Source organism: Tachyglossus aculeatus, chromosome 10, assembly GCF_015852505.1.
Source record: "Tachyglossus aculeatus isolate mTacAcu1 chromosome 10, mTacAcu1.pri, whole genome shotgun sequence".
In the NCBI taxonomy this organism is placed as follows: domain Eukaryota; kingdom Metazoa; phylum Chordata; class Mammalia; order Monotremata; family Tachyglossidae; genus Tachyglossus; species Tachyglossus aculeatus.
Window position 1 is genome coordinate 40,091,042 of NC_052075.1, and position 18,294 is coordinate 40,109,335.

The 18,294-nt window shown below is 41.2% G+C and overlaps 1 protein-coding gene across 1 annotated transcript in view; it reads right to left on the bottom strand.

Annotated features, from left to right (window-relative positions):
* The window catches only part of WASL (WASP like actin nucleation promoting factor), a 69,554-nt gene that overhangs the window by 17,706 nt on the left and 33,554 nt on the right, over positions 1-18,294 (bottom strand). The window contains exons 2-5 of the mRNA XM_038752102.1: positions 11,335-11,469; positions 9,250-9,336; positions 8,427-8,523; positions 7,507-7,530 (exon numbers count right to left, since the gene is read on the bottom strand). Coding sequence (XP_038608030.1) covers positions 7,507-7,530; positions 8,427-8,523; positions 9,250-9,336; positions 11,335-11,469 — 343 coding nt within the window. The remainder of the gene's footprint in view (positions 1-7,506; positions 7,531-8,426; positions 8,524-9,249; positions 9,337-11,334; positions 11,470-18,294) is intronic.

Genomic DNA, 18,294 nt, shown 5'->3' on the forward strand with positions numbered 1-18,294 from the left:
GCCTGGATTAACAATGTGGTAACCTGCCTCCTCGACTTCCAACCTCATGGTTAGGGATGGATCAACAACCCTCCACTAATTCTTCACTCCGACTGCCCCTCTATGGCCATGAATCTATTCAACCCTTTCTGAGCATCCTAACATCCCTAGGCTTTCCTCTAAAACTCATTAGAGAGCTGCCAACCGTGAATTTCCCCAAACACTTCTTGAATGGATTCCACATTCTTATCCACTGTGTAAAAACGTATTTCTTCTTGTTTGCTCTTCAAACTTCGACAAATCGCCTCGGTACAGATGTTGTGGAATTTGGTGAATAGTTATTCTCAATTAACTCTGTTCATAGATTCTGTGTTATTTTAAATATCAATTCTGTTCTCCCTCCTACTTAGACTGTGAGTCCCGTGTGGGAAAGGGATTGTGTTCAAATCTGACTTACGTCTACACCAATGCTTAGAACAGTGCTTGGCACATGACAAACACCATAATTATTATTACCATTAGCAATATTCTCCCTCTCAGCTTCCATCTTTCCAGACTGGCAAACCCTAAACTTTGCAGCCTATTCTAAATAACAGAAATGGCTCCACCCCTTGATCATTTTTATCTTTGTTCTACTCTCTCCTTTCTAAAATGCAGCAACCAGAACTGCATGGTATTCCAGGTGCAGATGTACAAATTTATTCTACTTTATTTATTTTGTTAATATGTTTTGTTTTGTTCTCTGTCTCCCCCTTCTAGACTGTGAGCCCACTGTTGGGTAGGGACCGTCTCTATATGTTGCCAACTTGTACTTCCCAAGCACTTACTACAGTGCACTGCACACAGTGAGCACTCAATAAATACGATTGAATGAGTGAATGGAAGATGTAGAATGGCTTCCTATAATAATAATGATAGTATTTGTTAAGCGCTTACTATGTGCCAAGCACTGCTCTAAGCACTGAGCACTATTCTAAATGAATGGTCTATACCCTCCCTCATTGTCTTTACCCCCCTGATGAGGTTAGCTATTTAACTTAGCTGTTTTAGGCCGTGCTACACACTGGACCAATTCTGACATGTAACTTATTTTTATGACATTTGTTAAGTTCTTACTATGTGTCGAGCATTACTCTAAGTGCTGGGGTAGATAAAGGCTTATTAGGTTGGACATGGTCCTCGTCCCATGTGAGGCTCACCATTTAGGTTGGAGGAAGAATGATTTAATTCCCATTTTACAGATGAGGTAACTAAGGCCCAAGGTCATCCAGCAAGGAATTGGCAGACCAGGATTAAAACCCAGGTTCTCAGATTCCCAGACTCATGTTCTTTCCATTAGGCCACGCTGCTTCACTTCGAAATGTATAAAGCCTTGTTTACTTACTCTTAACCTCCAAAATATTGAAAACAACTTCACCTTCTGTCTTATAATATATACATATATATGGATATATATATATGGATATATATATATATGGATATATATATATATATATATATCCATTTAAAAAAAAATTCAGCTTTATACTGCTCACAACAATTCTGGACATTACCAGTACCAAGTTCATAGATCCTAAGTTATAAATTGTTCTCCAAGTAAATCCATACCACAATTTAATGAGTGAGTACAACATGCTCAGAACCGCATAGAACTATATGGTCTCTGCCCCCTGGGACAATCAAAATTAGACAGAATGCAAATGGAAAAATAATGACGGTATACGATCGATACCCTAACATCAACTGTAACCAGCAGGCAATCAATAACTGTTTGGTAATGAGGAGACGGATGATGAAAAATGGATTTTCTTTCCAAAGGTCATTTGAGAAAATTCAGACTTACCTTTTGGTTTTATTAGTCCTTGAGGAATTAAAACAAAACAATTACCATTGCATCCTTCCAAAACTGTTTTGTTTCTATGTAGTAATATTTTCTCCATCATTACACATGCACCTTCCCTATCAGACAGCTCAATAAATGAAGATGCAATAGGCTCAGAGAGTTCATCCTTGGGGAGAACTTGACAATGCAGAGGTTCCAAGCAGCCAACGCTATTACCATCAGTAATGTCCTCTGAAAGGGGCATCAGCAAATGTGGTGCAAAGCATATTGCAATGCTTTATGTTTTGCAAAATCCTTTCCAGGCCTCGGTATCACCAGGTATTTATTCCAAAATAAAGAAAACTGTGCCCTGAACTGTAAACAACTCAAAATATCCATTAAATAGACAGTGTCATGTGTACCTTGGATAACTTTTCTTAACATACAATTCTCTGACAAATCCTTTCTTTCCATCCAAAATTTGACTCTGGGGTTATTACGATAATTGCAACCTGCTCACTTTACAAGAAACCCAAATCCCAAGAATTATAGCCTAATACATTTTATATATCATTAAAAACCAATTTGCTTTTAGTCCTTTAATTCAGCTGAAATCTCAAATACATACTTCTATAAAGGTTACCTTTTTTATTGAAGAAAGAATAGGAGGGAAGAGGGGGAAAACTGAAGATAATATAAGATAAATGTAGATAATATAACGTAAGATAAATGATCTTTCATGCCATTCTGTTTTTTCTCTCCTAAACTCTACACAAGGATACAGAAGCCCTGAGCAGCAAAATCAAAATGAATCCTTGGGTTAATTTTTTACTTGCAACTAGTAGCTCAGTTGTGACAGAGGGCTGGGAAGGGGTCTTTTTGACGTGAGAGGATAAGAAAGCTTTGGAATTAGGTGTTTCCAACAATCACTCTGAACAACCAGAATCCATGATTTAATGCCTTTGGCATGGGATCGGTTTTTGGAAGGAAAATGGTGATTTTAGGAAAATAATTTTAAGACATTTCTACTTAAAGCATACACTGGGGATAAAAAGCTTCCACCACCAGCCTCCTACTTTGCCCCTCAGAGAATAATTCCTTTTCTCAACATTATTCCTGAACAATCCTCTCTAATTAGGATTCTGGCAATTAGCCCCTTTTTTAACATTTCATTTCTTTAAAAGTCACCAACCCAGTTTTCAATTTAGCACTGAAAAGCCTCAATTAGCCATTCCATCCAGTCCTCTAATATACTGCTAAAGGAGGACTGTCCTTAAATCATTAATGTCAAGTTCAGGTTTGAAAGTCTCAGGGACCAGTTCTCCCATTTCTTATTTCCTCTGAAGCAAATAAAATCTGTGACTAAATCTCACCCCCAAAACAAAAACCTCAAAACAAACTAGCAGAAAAAACGCTTCTGGGTCCCATTTTAGCTTTACCCAAGCTAGTACCTTATTTTGTAAACAGCAATCAGACAGTGGTCACACAAGATTTCTGCATAGCATATTATTCTGGAGAGCCTCCTGGAGAAAGAGGCTCAGTTTCTGTCCTGATGAAGTTTCAGAAACATCTACGTCTTTCCTTATGGCAGAGCCTAACAGGCTCTGAGCCTGTGATTATACGTCACGTCAAGCACTCAGCAGTCAGCAATGTCCTTAGTCCACTTTACTCAGCCGCTCTGGGGTAGACAGGGGAGAGGTGGTAAGGGTGAACAGGGGATGGATCACGGGCCTGGGAATGCTGGTTCCACCATTTGTCTTCTGTGTGACATTGGGCATGTCACTTTTATTCCCTTTAACTCAGTTAGCTCATCTGTGAAATGGGGTTTAAAGACTGTGAACCCCATGTGGAACAGGGGCTGTGTCCAACTTGATCTGATTGTATCCACTCCAGCACTTAACAGAATGCCTGGCACATAGTAAGCACTTCATGAATACCACAGTTATTATCAATTATTATTTTTATTATTATAATTGGGGTGTGTGTGTGTGTGTGTGTGTGTGTGTGTTGCTGACTGAAACCACAGCACATTCAGAAACAGTTTGTCAAGAGGCATGGCCTACTGAAAAGAGCCCAGGCCTGAGGTTATATGATCTGGGTTCTAATCCCAGCTCTGCTACTTGCCTGCTAGGTAACTTCAAGCAAGTCACTTCTCTGCACCTCAGTTTCCTCATCTGTTAAATGGGGATTCAATACTTGCTTTCCCTCTCACTCAGACTGTGAGCCCCTTGAGGGACAGGGACTGTGTCCGACCTAATCATGTGCATCTATCCCAGCACTTAGTACAGTGCTTGGAACATGGGAAGTTTTAAAATACCACAGTTATAATTATTATTGTTATTAGGCACTGTCGTCCACTGGTTGATCCTGCTATCTCTTGGTGGGTGGGAACTGGCCCTTAATTTATGTTACCCACTGTTTGTCTAACTTTTAATCAGGAGCCACCACCCTCCACTGCAAGTTAAGGGGTCTGCAGGGATGCACTGACCCCCAGTGACCTGCTCACTTGAAAAATCTGCACTGACTTCATGACTGATTACTAATCTCAAAATGCAGCATGACAAAATCCACTTAAAGTTATCATTTAAAATGAAATGAAATGACAACTGTAAAAGATAATTTCACTTTTGCTTTTATATTTCTTTGTTGTATTTTATCTGTTTTTCCCCTGTTCTGACTCATTTTAATTGTTGACTTCTTCATTCATTCAATCGTATTTATTGAGCGCTTACTGTGTGCAGAGCACTGTAGTAAGTGCTTGGGAAGTACAGGTTGGCAACATACAGAGACGGTCCCTACCCAACAACGGGCTCACAGTCTAGAAGGGGGAGACAGATAACAAAACAAAACATGTGGTCAGGTGTCAAGTCATCAGAATCAATAGAAGTAACGCTAGATGCACATCACTGACAAAATAAATAGAATAGTAAATATGTACAAGTAAAATAAATAGAGTAATAAATCTGTACAAACATATATACAGGTGCTGTGGGGAGGGGAAGGAGGTAGGGTGGGAGGGATGGAGAGGGGGAGAGGAATAAAGGGGGCTCAGTCTGGGAAAGGGGGCTCAGTCTTCCTCCCCCACTTAGATTATGGTTCACAACCCATAGAGACCTCCCATGTGAATTAATGGACATGTATGCTTCCCAGCAGTTAATACAGTGTTTTGTACATTGTAAATTCCTAAAAAATGTTACATACCAGTGATTATTTATCCAAACATAACATTTTAGGCAAGAATTTCCCAGGTAGAAAGTTAAGCTTTCTTCATGAAGATGGAATTTTCTATTCTTCTAATGCTGCCATTGTCCCAGAGAGAATACTGGGCTGGATTGACAACCAATCTTATACAATAATAGTGTTTGTGTTCTTAAGTTCTGCAACCTAACTCCCAAAACAATAGCTCCCTGAGGGTGTTGAATTGAAAAGGATTTAAAAAACAATATTGCCAAGTGTTCAGGGAAAGTATTTTCAGACCATTGTATAAAAATCTATAAAGTGTCCAAATGCTCACTGTAAAAAAACAGACACCTGCTAGGAAGGAGTTATCTTTCAGTGACTAGCATCAGAGAAAGAAAACACTAGGGTGTCAAAATATTTACTCAAGTTGCTCTAAACCTGACAATCTTTATAGACGGCTATTCTCTAAGGGTTTTTTTATATAAATGAGTTGCTGGTTTGACTGCTGCTTCAGAAATCAAAGATTTCATGACTAGCATCTTGGAACTGTTCCTATTAAATATGATTTGATTACTAAGAGGGAGAAATATAAAACAACTGGACAACTAAATCAACTTAATATCTTAGGAATATAATTGACCAATTCTCAAATAACACTTGGGTTTTCATTCCTGCATTTTAAGCGAGTTGGGGATAGTGACACCCTAACCCCTGGGTTTGGTTTTGCCAAATCAGCAGCAACAGTCTAGCTTGATTGATGATCTTAATTGCACATTATGAAGTAGCAAAATGATCTTTTCTTCAACTTAGTTATACAGCTATGGGGCTATGTAAGTTGGGGGCTAATTTGCTGCTTAACCTCTCCAGCAATGCCACCTCTCCAAGCCCAAAAGTCACGTGTCACTTTGGCCCAGTAAGCTCGTTGTGGGCAGGGAATGTTGTACAATACAACCACGTTGTACTCTTCAAGCTCTTAGTACAGTGGTCTGCACACAGAAGGTGCTCAATAAATACCACTGACTGATTGACTGGAAATGCCTGTTATGGTTGTTATTGAGCGGTGAAGTAACCACAAGATCAAGCGTCCCAAGGGACAGGTTATTATTATTATTATTGTTGTTATTATTATTACTTGGTTTGTTAAGTGCTTACTCTCAAGGACTGTTCTAAGCACTGGGGATGATTCATGTTTATCAGGTTGGACACAGTCTGTCTCACATGGGGCTCACAGTCTAGGTATGAGGGAGAACAGGTATTGAATCCCTATATTACAGTTGAGGAAACTGAGGCACAGAGAAGTGACTTGCCCAGAGTCACTCAGCAGGCCACTGGAAGAGCCAGGATTAGAACCCAGGTCCTCTGACTCCCAGGCCTAAGCTCTTTCCACTAGGTCATGCTATTTCTCTTGGGTTTAGACAAGCGATGGATCATGAGCAAATGTGAAAAAGGGAAGGGGATAGGAGTACCTCCAAAACCAGAGATGTTCGAGTCTGAGTCCCTTCCTTGCCCTGTAGATGGTTGCCAACTAGGGCCAACTGGGCTCATACACACTAGCTGTGGGGGTGAAAGGGACTGCCCAGCAGGGACCCTGCCGCCCACTTTTTCCTTTGCCCCCCTCACCAGCCCAAGCTCAATGAAACCTCGACGGCCCGTCTTTGATTGATGGCTCTCATTTTATTTATTTACATGCACACCCAAACTATTACACTATTACTATGTTGCCAATTTGTACTTCCCAAGCGCTTAGTACAGTGCTCTGCACACAGTAAGCGCTCAATAAATACGATTGATGATTACATGAATATTCTAATAAGCATTTCTACTAGTAATACGTTTCTGTTTTATTAGAAATTTAAGTGTGTGGGGTGGGCGGGGTAGGGGTAGAAAGCGGGGAGAGGAGTGTTGAAAATGTTTCATTAAGCGAAGGTGATGGCTCAGCCCCGAGGTTCCATCACCTCCTCCCTCCCCCTGCCACCTCATCCCACTCCCATTTTGCCAAAAGACTGGACAGTTCAGGGAAGCACCACCCTGCCCTCATATGATATTTTGAAAGAGACAGCTTAATGAAAGGGGATATTTGCAATGTACAACAAAAATCCCCCGAAGCCTTTCCACTGTTAAATAGAAACCACAGTGGGCAACATAGCCTTCTTCAACATGATGATCCTCAGCATGACTCCTACCCATTTCAAACCCTTCGGGGCTATCTGTCTTAGATTCTGAGCAATTTAAGAGCGCTGATTGGGATATTTAGTTTAATCTGGAATTTGCTGAGCAAGTACTACTACATACTCCTATGAATTCTAAACTCTCAATAATCTGGGCTTCGATTATCCGTGCTGCAGATTACTCACACAGTTCTGAGGCTTTCTTTTCTCCAAGCCTGGATGCTTAGCTCCAGGCTTGCACCCTCCCACCCCAATCATGTCTGCCTTGTATAGTCCCATCTTCAAACTAAGATTCAAGACCCACAGATTACTCTGAACAACTAATCCAAATTACATCCTGAATAAAAATGTTCTTACCATTGGGTGGGTCCCGTCGTTTTTCTGTTAAAAACAAAGTTTTTAAATGTTACTAAAGAAAATTTTGTATTTTCCATTACATGAGACATTTTATTATTTAGAGAGCTATATGTGAATTTATACCACCTTTTGGATTGACAAAGGAACATCTAAATCCTTCTGGGGGACATGAAGGTTCATTTCAAATTTGGCACTTAATACCAACCACCTAAAAACCCCACTTTTAAGATTCTGTCTTTCTCTTATTGGGTTTAATTCCATAGGCGGGCACTAAGAAGGAGGACACAGGAGACCTAGATCCTGAGACAAGTTACAGGATTTATGACAATGCAATCAGTTCTGCACATGGACGAGGAGATGGAATGAAGAATTAGGGCAGATTAGGTTTTAAAATTCAACTTCATTAAGAGGGTAAGTAAGCATGAGTTCCAGACAACACACTGAATGAGATTTACACCAGGGTAACATATACGAGGGTGCAGGTGAGTTCAACAAGAGCAGGATTTTGGATGGTTTTCAAGATTTCCTACATGCACTGTAAGGGGCAATTGAAAGCAGAACATTTACTGTGACTGAAAAATGCTATCATACTCCAGTGTACACAAAAAAACCCTACTGCTTTCATAAAATAAAAGTGAACATGCAACATTACAGCCTCCATGCAAAAAAGAAAATGGCAGAGCAGTTTATAGAGCTGCAAACCTTGAGTTTGAAATGCTTCTTTCAATTTGCAAGACATGGCTTTGTGTTCTGTTTTGGTCCTACTTACTTTACATTCATTAACCCAGGTATTCTTAAATATGCAAGTTTGGCCCATGGAAGAATTTAAATTGTTGGGCCCACCAGTAATTCTAAAGTGTTAGGAAATTAGGTCCCCATAAAAATGACCTTTTTTAAAAAGGGGGAAATGAAATAGTTACCGGATTTTCTTTGCCGTCGTCCTAAAAGATCTGTAACGGCTTTTCGGAATTTTTTTGCTTCCTCTTCATTAGCAAAATTAAGACCAACTTGACATGCCTGAAAGATAATTAACATACTGCTTAGAAAGGCTGACAAAATTAATGGGGTTGAACACTGACAAGATAAATGGCTTTGGCACAGTTTAAAAAAAAACTGTGTAAACTCTAGTTCTAACCCAGTGATGACTCATTTCTTAGCACAGTGCCCAGCACATAGTAAGTGCTTAACAAAAACCACAATTATTATTATCATTATTACTACTTCAACAGCAGCTAATGAAACCGCCAAGTCTTCAGAGAGATATAACAGAACGGGCAAATAAACCTCCTTTGGAGGAATATGAAAAGTAAAGGAGGGGAAGAACAAAGTTAAATCCATCACAAAGGCTTTGGTTCTGTTCTACTCTGCCTCATTCCTTTATCCAAAACAATAAATTAAGATGTTGGGAAGACAAATCTGAATCTTTAAGCAGCTTTCAATTGAAGGATTTGAAGGCTGAGTAGAAAAACTCTTTGAAATTAGGGGTACTTGGCTTAAATATTGAAATCCACTATCTTGCTTTAGTGTGCTCTTTTTATTTGAAAGACAGCTATTTTACATTCTCTTTTAATTTAAACATTTTTAATATATCTTAAAGACTAATCAAGATATAAAAGTATCAATTCCATCTTCACAATAACTGAACTAAGGAACCTGCGTGTCTGCATCTTTTGCTGACAAAGCTATACAGCAATAACATTAAAAACTGGCTACATCAATAGTGTGCAGTACATTTGGACTTACATCACCAGCAAAGGTATGAAAATATCCTCTAGGACTATTATATACAAAGTTATTGTACAGCTCCTGCTCCCATAATAGTTTCCCATCCTGAAAAAATAAAATACAGAGTTCAGATTTAGAAATCAATTAAGACCATTATATTTAAGGACTGCAGAGAAAAGACAGCTTACCATATGTAAGGGGGAATAAACAATATTAACCCATTTAAAGGGTTTTTGTAGTAATAATACAGGAAATCTAACAGGTAAATTTCTTGGATTATTTATCCAGTTATTTATTAATAATAGAAACAGCAACTTAGGATACAATTGCACGGATAATGCCTTCCACCTCAAAATAATTTGAGTGAACTGAATTTCTCCAACAATATTTAAAGATAGAATCTCCTAATACTGGTATGTCAATTGGGCAGATAATTTTCAAGTGACTCAAATATAAATGGGCAGGGACCATGTTTGCCAACTCCATTGTACTATACTTTCCCAAATGCTTAGTACAGTGCTCTGTGCATAGTCAGTGCTCAATAAATACCATTGATTGATTGACAAATGCATTTATTGGAAACTAATCAAATACCACTCTCCTCCACACTATTTGGGGTAGGAGGGCAGAGTCCAGAGTTTTCCCTGTCCTTCCCATCCAGAGCTGACATTAGTGCAGTTTTCTCTAAACAGGCCTGGGGCTGGGCTAAATGGTATTTTGGGGATCCTTCCAGCTCTAGTTATGTTGGGGAAGCCCTGCCCAGGGCTTCCTCTTGGGGATGAGCAATCATTGATGTCCCTTACCATAAAATTTCAATGACCCATTTGTAATCTCAAGAAGCAAATGATTAGACATGCACTAGATCTACAGCCAACCACTCTTTCATGCAAGTGAGGTATAGACAGGTCCTTTTCACTTTCTTTTATGTAACCCACATGTCAAGTAGGTTGAGCAGCAGCTGCAAATGCAAGCATGAAGACTGCCTTCGATAATTCACAGCATCACCTGTTGAGGGAACTCAACATCTATGGCCATTCAATCAGCTGCCTCAACCTTCCCGGAATACCATTCTCACCCCCATTAATGACCAGCCCGAATTCCTGGTGGTTGGAGCTGAGGCAACCTCTGGGAGGGGATTAAGTCCCTGGGAGGGGATTAAGTCCCTTTTATACTGTGAGCCCCCTTTTAGACTGTGAGCCCACTGTTGGGTAGGGACTGTCTCTATATGTTGCCAATCTGTACTTTCCAAGCACTTAGTACAGTGCTCTGCACATAGTAAGCGCTCAATAAATACGATTGATGATGATGACTGATGATTAAGGAAATCAATCAGTCGATCAATCAATTGTATTTACGGAGCACTTACCGTGTGCAGAGTACTGTACTAAGTGCTTGGGAGAGTACAGTACGACAGAGTTGGTAGATGCATTCCCTGAGAACTCACAGTCTATAGGAAAGAGGTTTGTTGATGTCTACTCCCGAAGGACGACATCACCATCAAATGTTTGAGCACTCAGAACTCTGCTGCCAATTAAAGAGCCCCATGGCATGATCTAGAGGAGCAGGTTGAACTGGCATGCTCTGCCCACAGAAAGTGCTCAATAAATACTATTGATTGGTTGACTGACACCTGGACCAGGGTGGACAAAAGCCAGGGTTGATCTCCAGATATCTGTAGCCTTGGGATGAACAGTTCAACAGAAATGAGATGCCAAATCTCACTGCACAGAGTACTCTACCCTGGAATGCCAATGTGACATTATGCCCTAATATGCTCTCAAGTTGGCAGAGGAGTCATTTGATCTGACCTGCAATCCCCTTCCTGAACGTAACTTCTCCCTCCCAGAGCAAAGGCATGACTGAATCCTTTTCATTAACTCTGAACAACAGCTAGCGCACCATACCCATCAAGTTTTCAAAAAGTATTTAAATGGAAGCAGGCACCTCAGGGAATACAGTAGGGCAACTTGGCTCTATTACTACACATGCCAATTTGGTCTCCTTGGTTAGAAATTAGGGAACCAAGTGAACAAATTCTGTATGGTTCACTGGGATAAAAGGGGGAACAAGTTCAAAAACAAACAATATTAAAAATGGTCTCACCTTAATGTCAAATATTCTGATAAAGTATGATCTCTGTGGATTGTCCTTCACAAGGCAGGCTACACCGCAGCATTTCTTGAGCCACATACCATTCCGATCCGCTGCGTATATCTGAACCACTGCCGAGGACATCGTCTGAAAGACAGAATTTGAAGTCATTAGGAGCTAAAAGTACAAGAGTATTTTCGTTGAAGCACAGAGAAAAATTACCATTTTTGTAATGCACTGTCCTCAAGGAGAGAACTTTTGTACTGTCTGTCCTCAAGGAGAGAACTTTTCTCAATATGGTATTTTTAAGTGCTTACTATGTGCCAGGCACTGTACTAAGTGCTGTGGTAGATACAAACTGATGGGGTTGGGACACAGTCCATAGGGCTCACAGTCTTAATCCCCATTTAGACGTAGTAACTGAGGCACAGAGAAGTTAAGTGACTTGCCCAAGGTCACACAACAGACAAGTGGCAGAGTCAGGATTAGAATCCAGGTCCTTTTGACTTCCAGGCCAGGGCTCTATCCACTAGACCATGCTGTTTTTTGAGCAGAGTAGGTTCTGCTAACGGAGTTGGAAGCTCCCTTCTCTGTCCAACTTATCCTAACACTCTTCCTCTTCTTGTTCATATGGGGAGTGGGGGAGAGAAATTATGGTATAACCTAGGATTTACCCCAGTGCTTAGTACAGTGGCTGCACATGGTAAGCACTTCACAAATACCATTTAAAAGGGGAGGGAGAGATAGAGTGGGTCAAAAAGGTGAAAAGGCAAAGGGATATACTGTAGAAGAAAAGAAGGCTAACCAATGAGAGAGAGAGAGAGAGTGAGACAGAGAGAGAAGGAGGGGAGAGAGAGACAGAGACTTCTACTTAGAGGAAGCCCCAGGTAAGTCTTCCACTCCTCCCCCAGGGCAGGCTGCCATCCCCCACCAAGGTTTTGCTCTCATGGAGGTTAGAATCAGTGAGGGCTCACCAAGCTTAGCTCTGTAGCTAGAATGATGGGATAAGTACATAACTATAAATTATATATTATACATTATTTTATTTATAGTCATGTCTGTCACTCCCCTCCAAGACTGAAAGCTCGTGGGGATGGAACACATCTAACAACTCTGCTGCGCTGTACTCTCAAGTGCTTAGTACAGTGCTCTGCACAAAGTGAGTGCTCAGTAAATACTGATGATGATGATGATGACTATGAGAGAGGCCAGCAATCTTAGGGAAAGTTTATTTGAAATTAAATTTGCAACAGGATTGAGAAAGGGCAAGTATCATTTTCACTCCTCTGACGCAAGCATTATTCCCACTGCTTCCAAAAGAAGTCACTTCCCAATTAGACTTGAATTTACCATCACAAGCAATAAGGCTCAAGGAGAGAAACAGAGGAAAGTTAGGTTCGTGTAGATATTTTTTCAAATGGACATTTACACAATACCTTGAGAGCTGGAGACCAAAACAAATGAAAAAATACTACTATGAATATTACTACCAATAGTTCTTGCAGCTAAAAGCAAAAATCAATTTGCATGAAATATTCTTTATCAAGGACTTTTCAATAATAAATTTAATTTATTTTCTTGTCCAATTTTTAAAGTTAAAACAAAATTCGATTCATATAGTAATCACAAACTTTCTTTGTGGGCAGGAAATGTGTCTGTTTATTGTTGTATTGCACTCTCCAAAGCAGGTAGTACAGTGCTCTGCACACAGTAAGCACTCAATAAATTCGACTGAATAAATGAATGCTTCTACTTGAGTAATTTTTAAATGGATGGTAATAATCCCAGTGCTCTCCTGTTTATAAATTTACTTTTGCAAATTGATTTCTTGCTTAAAAACCTAGTATGCTAAACCTTTGCTTGAGTATAAGATGTACTCATCTCTCCAAATAAGGACTTTATTTTAGCTAATCATTACCATGTGCCAATTTACGCACTAAGAAACAATCTGAAGAGTGTTAAACCAGCTGCTAATTTATTTGCAATTACTCCTTGTTCTTTTGCATATGTTCTGATTACTTAACTGGCTTCCAAGTTGAAAAAACAAAACCAACCCACTTTCTAGTGCCTCACTAGAGTGGCTGAGATGCTTCACTTAGTACAAGGAGTCACTTTCACCACCATTCATCATAACAAAATTCACAAGAGGCTGGATATAGCTGCATTTAGTAAGTACATTTTTCACCTCGCAGAGCCCAATTGTAAACCAATATTTAATAATTTGACTCCTCTAAATAAAAAAAATTATAAAAACTAAAAGACTCTCTATTCTTCCAGTCTAGAATTCACAGTTTGATCCAAGTAACAAGTTTGGGTTTGGGTTTTTTTTTTAATCATAAGGACAGTTCAAAATCCTAGAGCTTTAAGATTTACATTCAGTTTAAAAAATACAGTTGAATAAGTCCAAAATGTCGACTTCCTAATAACCCATAGTATCAAATTCTTAGTAAGAGTATCAGGGAGTTAAAATGCTAGTAAAGGGGGCCTTTAAGAATCTATGATCACCAGTTACCTCTGACAGGAGGATTTCCCTCCATGGCTACTCTCTTGAAATACAGGATGACACTAGAATCAGAGCACCCGATTGTTCAGAAATCTGGACATGTTTCTAACGAGCCGTTTTCGTCCATTGGGCAACAGCATCTTCAGTAGGCAGCACAAGGTGATCTGAGATTTCAAACTCATTACCATATGCTGCTGTCTGTCAACTCCCAAGTGCCAGGGACAACACAAGGGGGAAGCGAGCAGATACAGATGAACAAAGTTTTAATTAAATTAATGGTATTTATTAAGCCCGTACTATGTGCCAAGCACTGTACTAAGTGCCGAGATGGATAAAGGCAAATCGGGTTGGGCAAAGCCCCTCTCCCACATTGGGATCCCAGTCATAATCCCCATTTTACAGATGAGGTACCTGAGGCACAGAGAAGTGAATTGACTTGCCCAAAGGAATACAGCAGACAGGTGGTGGAGCCAAGATTAGAACCCGAGTCCTTCTGACTCCCAAGCCCATGCTCTATCCACTAGGCCACATAAGTCTGACACCTTAGGGCTCCTCCCTCCCAAGCCACCTCTCCCTGATCATCCCTACACCAGAGAAGGGAGCAAGGTGAGACTAACTCAGGCCTCTGCTAATCAAAACCAGACAGGGAGAGGGTGAAGCCCATGTGAAGGTATGGAGGTTGACACTGCTGCTTCCAGTGATGTATGACATGTGCCTGGGCCCACGTTCATTAGAAATGTAGAAAAAAAATATTTTGAAAATATCCAGGTCCTAAATATTCCAGAATTTTGGTATCATGCCCTATCCCACTTCAGTCTATACTTCACGCTGCTGCCCGGATCATCTTTGTGCAGAAATGCAGAAACACTCTGGACATGTTACTCCCCTCCTCAAAAATCTCCAGCGGCTGCCTTTCAACCTACGCATCAAGCAAAAATTCCTCACTCTCAGCTTCAAGGCTGTCCATCACCTCGTCCCCTTCTACCTCACCTCCTTTCTCTCCTTCTACAGCCCAGACCGCACCCTCCGCTCCTCTGCCGCTAACCTCCTCACTGTACCTCGTTCTCGCCTGTTCCGACATCGAACCCTGGCCAACATCCTCCCCCTGGCCTGGAACGCCCTCCCTCCCCACATCTGCCAAGCTAGCTCTCTTCCTTCCTTCAAAGCCCAACTGAGAGCTCACCTCCTCCAAGAGGCCTTCCCAGACTGAGCCCCCTTTTCCCTCTCCTCCTCCCCATCCCCCCATCCTACCTCCTTCCCCTCCCCACAGCACCTGTATATATCTTTGTGCAGATTTATCACTCTATTTTACTTGTACATATTTACTATTCTATTTATTTTGTTAATGATGTGCATTTAGCTTCAACTATTTGCTCTGATGACTTGACACCTGTCTGCATGTTTTGTTTTGTTGTCTGTCTCCCCCTTCTAGACTGTGAGCCCGTTGTTGGGTAGGGACCGTCTCTACATGTTGCCAACTTGTACTCCTCAAGTGCTTGGTACAGTGCTCTGCACACTAAGTGCTCAATAAATACTACTGAATGAATGAATGAATGATGCTGAAGCTCTCAATCGCAATTAAACATCGTTTGTCTTGTTTTATGATGGAGGAAAAAACAAAGGATGTAATAACAACCCCTGGCCACCTGGAACTGCTATGTAAGCAGTGAGCATGGAGCCCTATCTTGAAAGGTCAAAAGTTGGAGTAGGCAAGGCTGACTACAGTTTCTGTCATGCCCGTGACCCCGCCCTCAGCATCCTCTTGGTCTGAGGCAGGGCTCCTGCCCCTTTTCTCACAGGTCAGGTATGGGCCTTAGGCCAAAACAGGGATTGGAGGTTGAAGTAGGCACATGCCCCAGACAGAGTGGGTGAGTAGTTCAACCTCACCCTGTTTCCTTCCCACTGAAACTGGTTCTCCCCATGACTCTAAGACTGGTAGATCACCCAGACGCTTAGTGAGGAACCTGCCCCTCTACGTCTTCACAGACACCCCCGGTCAGAGAAAAAAAAAACAATTTTGTTGTATTGCTTGATGGTGTGTTTCTCATTTTGCTTCAGAGCGCTGCTATGTTCACTCACACTCAATGGTCATCTATGTGATTCTCACTGGGTACAAAATAAATCTCTTCACAAGAACGCCTCTGATTAAAAGCAAACAAAACTAAAAATTTGGGAAAATTCCAAAATACAGGGTGTCAAAAAGTACAGAGCTGCCCTGTTTAATATTTTTTTTTTACCCCCCAAAGCAATATGAAATCTATCTTTTGCGCCTCAAAATGATTTGTGCTATCCTTTTCTCCTTCATGTTATGCTGGAACTGAGTTAAGCTTGGCTACCAAATAGACTGCTGAGCTAGATCAGTTTGGATGAACCAGAGTCCAAACTTTAATCAAGGCTGCCAGGCCTGGAAGGTGGTATGAATTTCCTAGAAACCTAGAATAATAAGAGCTAGAAGGGACCTTGAGAATCATCATCTGCTCTTCCCAGGGTGCAGGTGTTAATAAGCAGCAAATGGTAGCCAGATGCACACAGTTTAGACAAGCTTGCCTACCAGAGTGGGGTTAAGCCTGCATATTGGCAAAAGAGTGCAAAGCCACTTGCCGTGACTGGCCCATGAAACTTCCAAGTTCTTAAAACAGAATCACTAGGTATCAACGGTAAGACAGAAGGTCACATAAATCTATGGTAGTCCACACCACTGGCCAAAAGCAACCTTACGGCCCCAAAATAATAATAGTAATAATAATGGTATTTGTTAAGTGCTTATTATTTGCCAAGCACTGTTCTAAGTGCTGGGGTAGAAACAAGGTAAGGAGGTTGTCCCTCGTGGGGCTCAGTCTTCATCCCCTTTTTACAGATGAGGTAACTGAGGCACAGAATATTCATACATCAATGGATGATGACTCATACGTTTTCTTGGTAGAGTAAACATTTCTATAAAGCCTTGCCCAGTGTTAGAATTCCAGGCAAATACTGCTGCTGACTCAGTGGGAGTTGTGCCTCTGTCCTTTATTGTTGGAAACAACCACAAGCAGGTCTCCCATAGGTATAATAAGGCAAAATGAAGGAACTCCACTTGGGAATAACCGATGAAGCCCAATGAAACCAAGTTATGTCTAAAGCCGGAACCTCAAGGATAAATATATCAATCACCTGTTAGACTCTAACACAAAAATCTGACTGTTTGAACAAGACGAATGATTCAACAACCACGAGTCAGCCATGAGGCAATTTCTTTATTGACTGGAATGAGAGATTACCTGACTAGTTGCTCACCTCCTTCTTCATTGGAATAAGCCTGGGAGGCTAAAAATGACATGTAGATTTGGGTTCTTTTGTTCTAATTTTTGATTACGTTTTTTCTTTGTATTCAATGAGGAGGCAACAGTTGGTCTGGAGGAAGTGTGTAAAGAAAAGGTGTGAGGGGGGAAAAAACCCTATTTTGGTTAATAACTGATGTACCCTGAACCTTCAGATGGAAAGGATACCTTGCTTTCCATAAAGTTGCTCAAGGATCTCTCATTATTTCTGACTAAATTCAAATCTCCTAGAATTGTACTCTGAGTCAGGTATATGCCCCACCTACAAAGTCATGGGGGAAGTTGTACTTCCAAATACTGTTAATCATGCTCATTTTCTGGGAGCTTATGCAGCAGGGAAAGGGGTAAGCAGCCTCTTTTCTTCATGGCTTATCAATCTGTCTGTGGCCTGGGGTGGGAATGAGATTGAACTAGAGTTCTCTGGAGTGGCGGTGGGGGGGTGGGGGGGAATGGAAGCCCACTGCCCAGATCCCAGGGGATGCAAAATAATAGCCCACCCTGAGACCAAGGAGTCGAGGACAGGTTGGTTGTGGCTCCGTCCCTTTCCCCTTCTTGTGGTCTTGTGGAAGGCTCAGATCCACAAAGCCTTCCCTAGGAGTCCCAGGTCCAATTTATCTGACTCAATTGGAGTCTTTCCTCCTCTCCCTTCTCAGGAGGAAGAGGGGTTGAGCAGGTTGTCACTGGCTAATTCTACCCCCTGGGTTTTGCTTCCCCACCTCTTGGGGCTCCCGATCCAAAATACTTTGCTAGTCATTTTTTCCCCACATGGCTTTTGCAGCCAGAGCACATAACATCAGCCCTACCAGACTCTGGAGGCAGTAATCTTTCCCACAATCCTGTTCACTCCCTATTCTTACCTGCCCATTCCTTCCTGACTTTTCTCTCTCTGCCTCGCACCCTCAACTCCATGCTTCCTTCCTCCCTGATCGTCCCCTCTCCCTGAGGTGCTGTTTTGCAATTTTAACCATGAGATAGGACTTTGAGTGATATGCACAGACCCAAGCTGGTTGCTCAGAGGAAAGCAGAACTCCCAACTGGTGTCCTAGTGGCAGCAGGAGAACCACCCACAGCAGTTCCCTCACTGCTCACGAACAAAACAAGCCATGCTCTTTCTCACTGTAACAAATGATATGAGAAAAAACCCAAAAA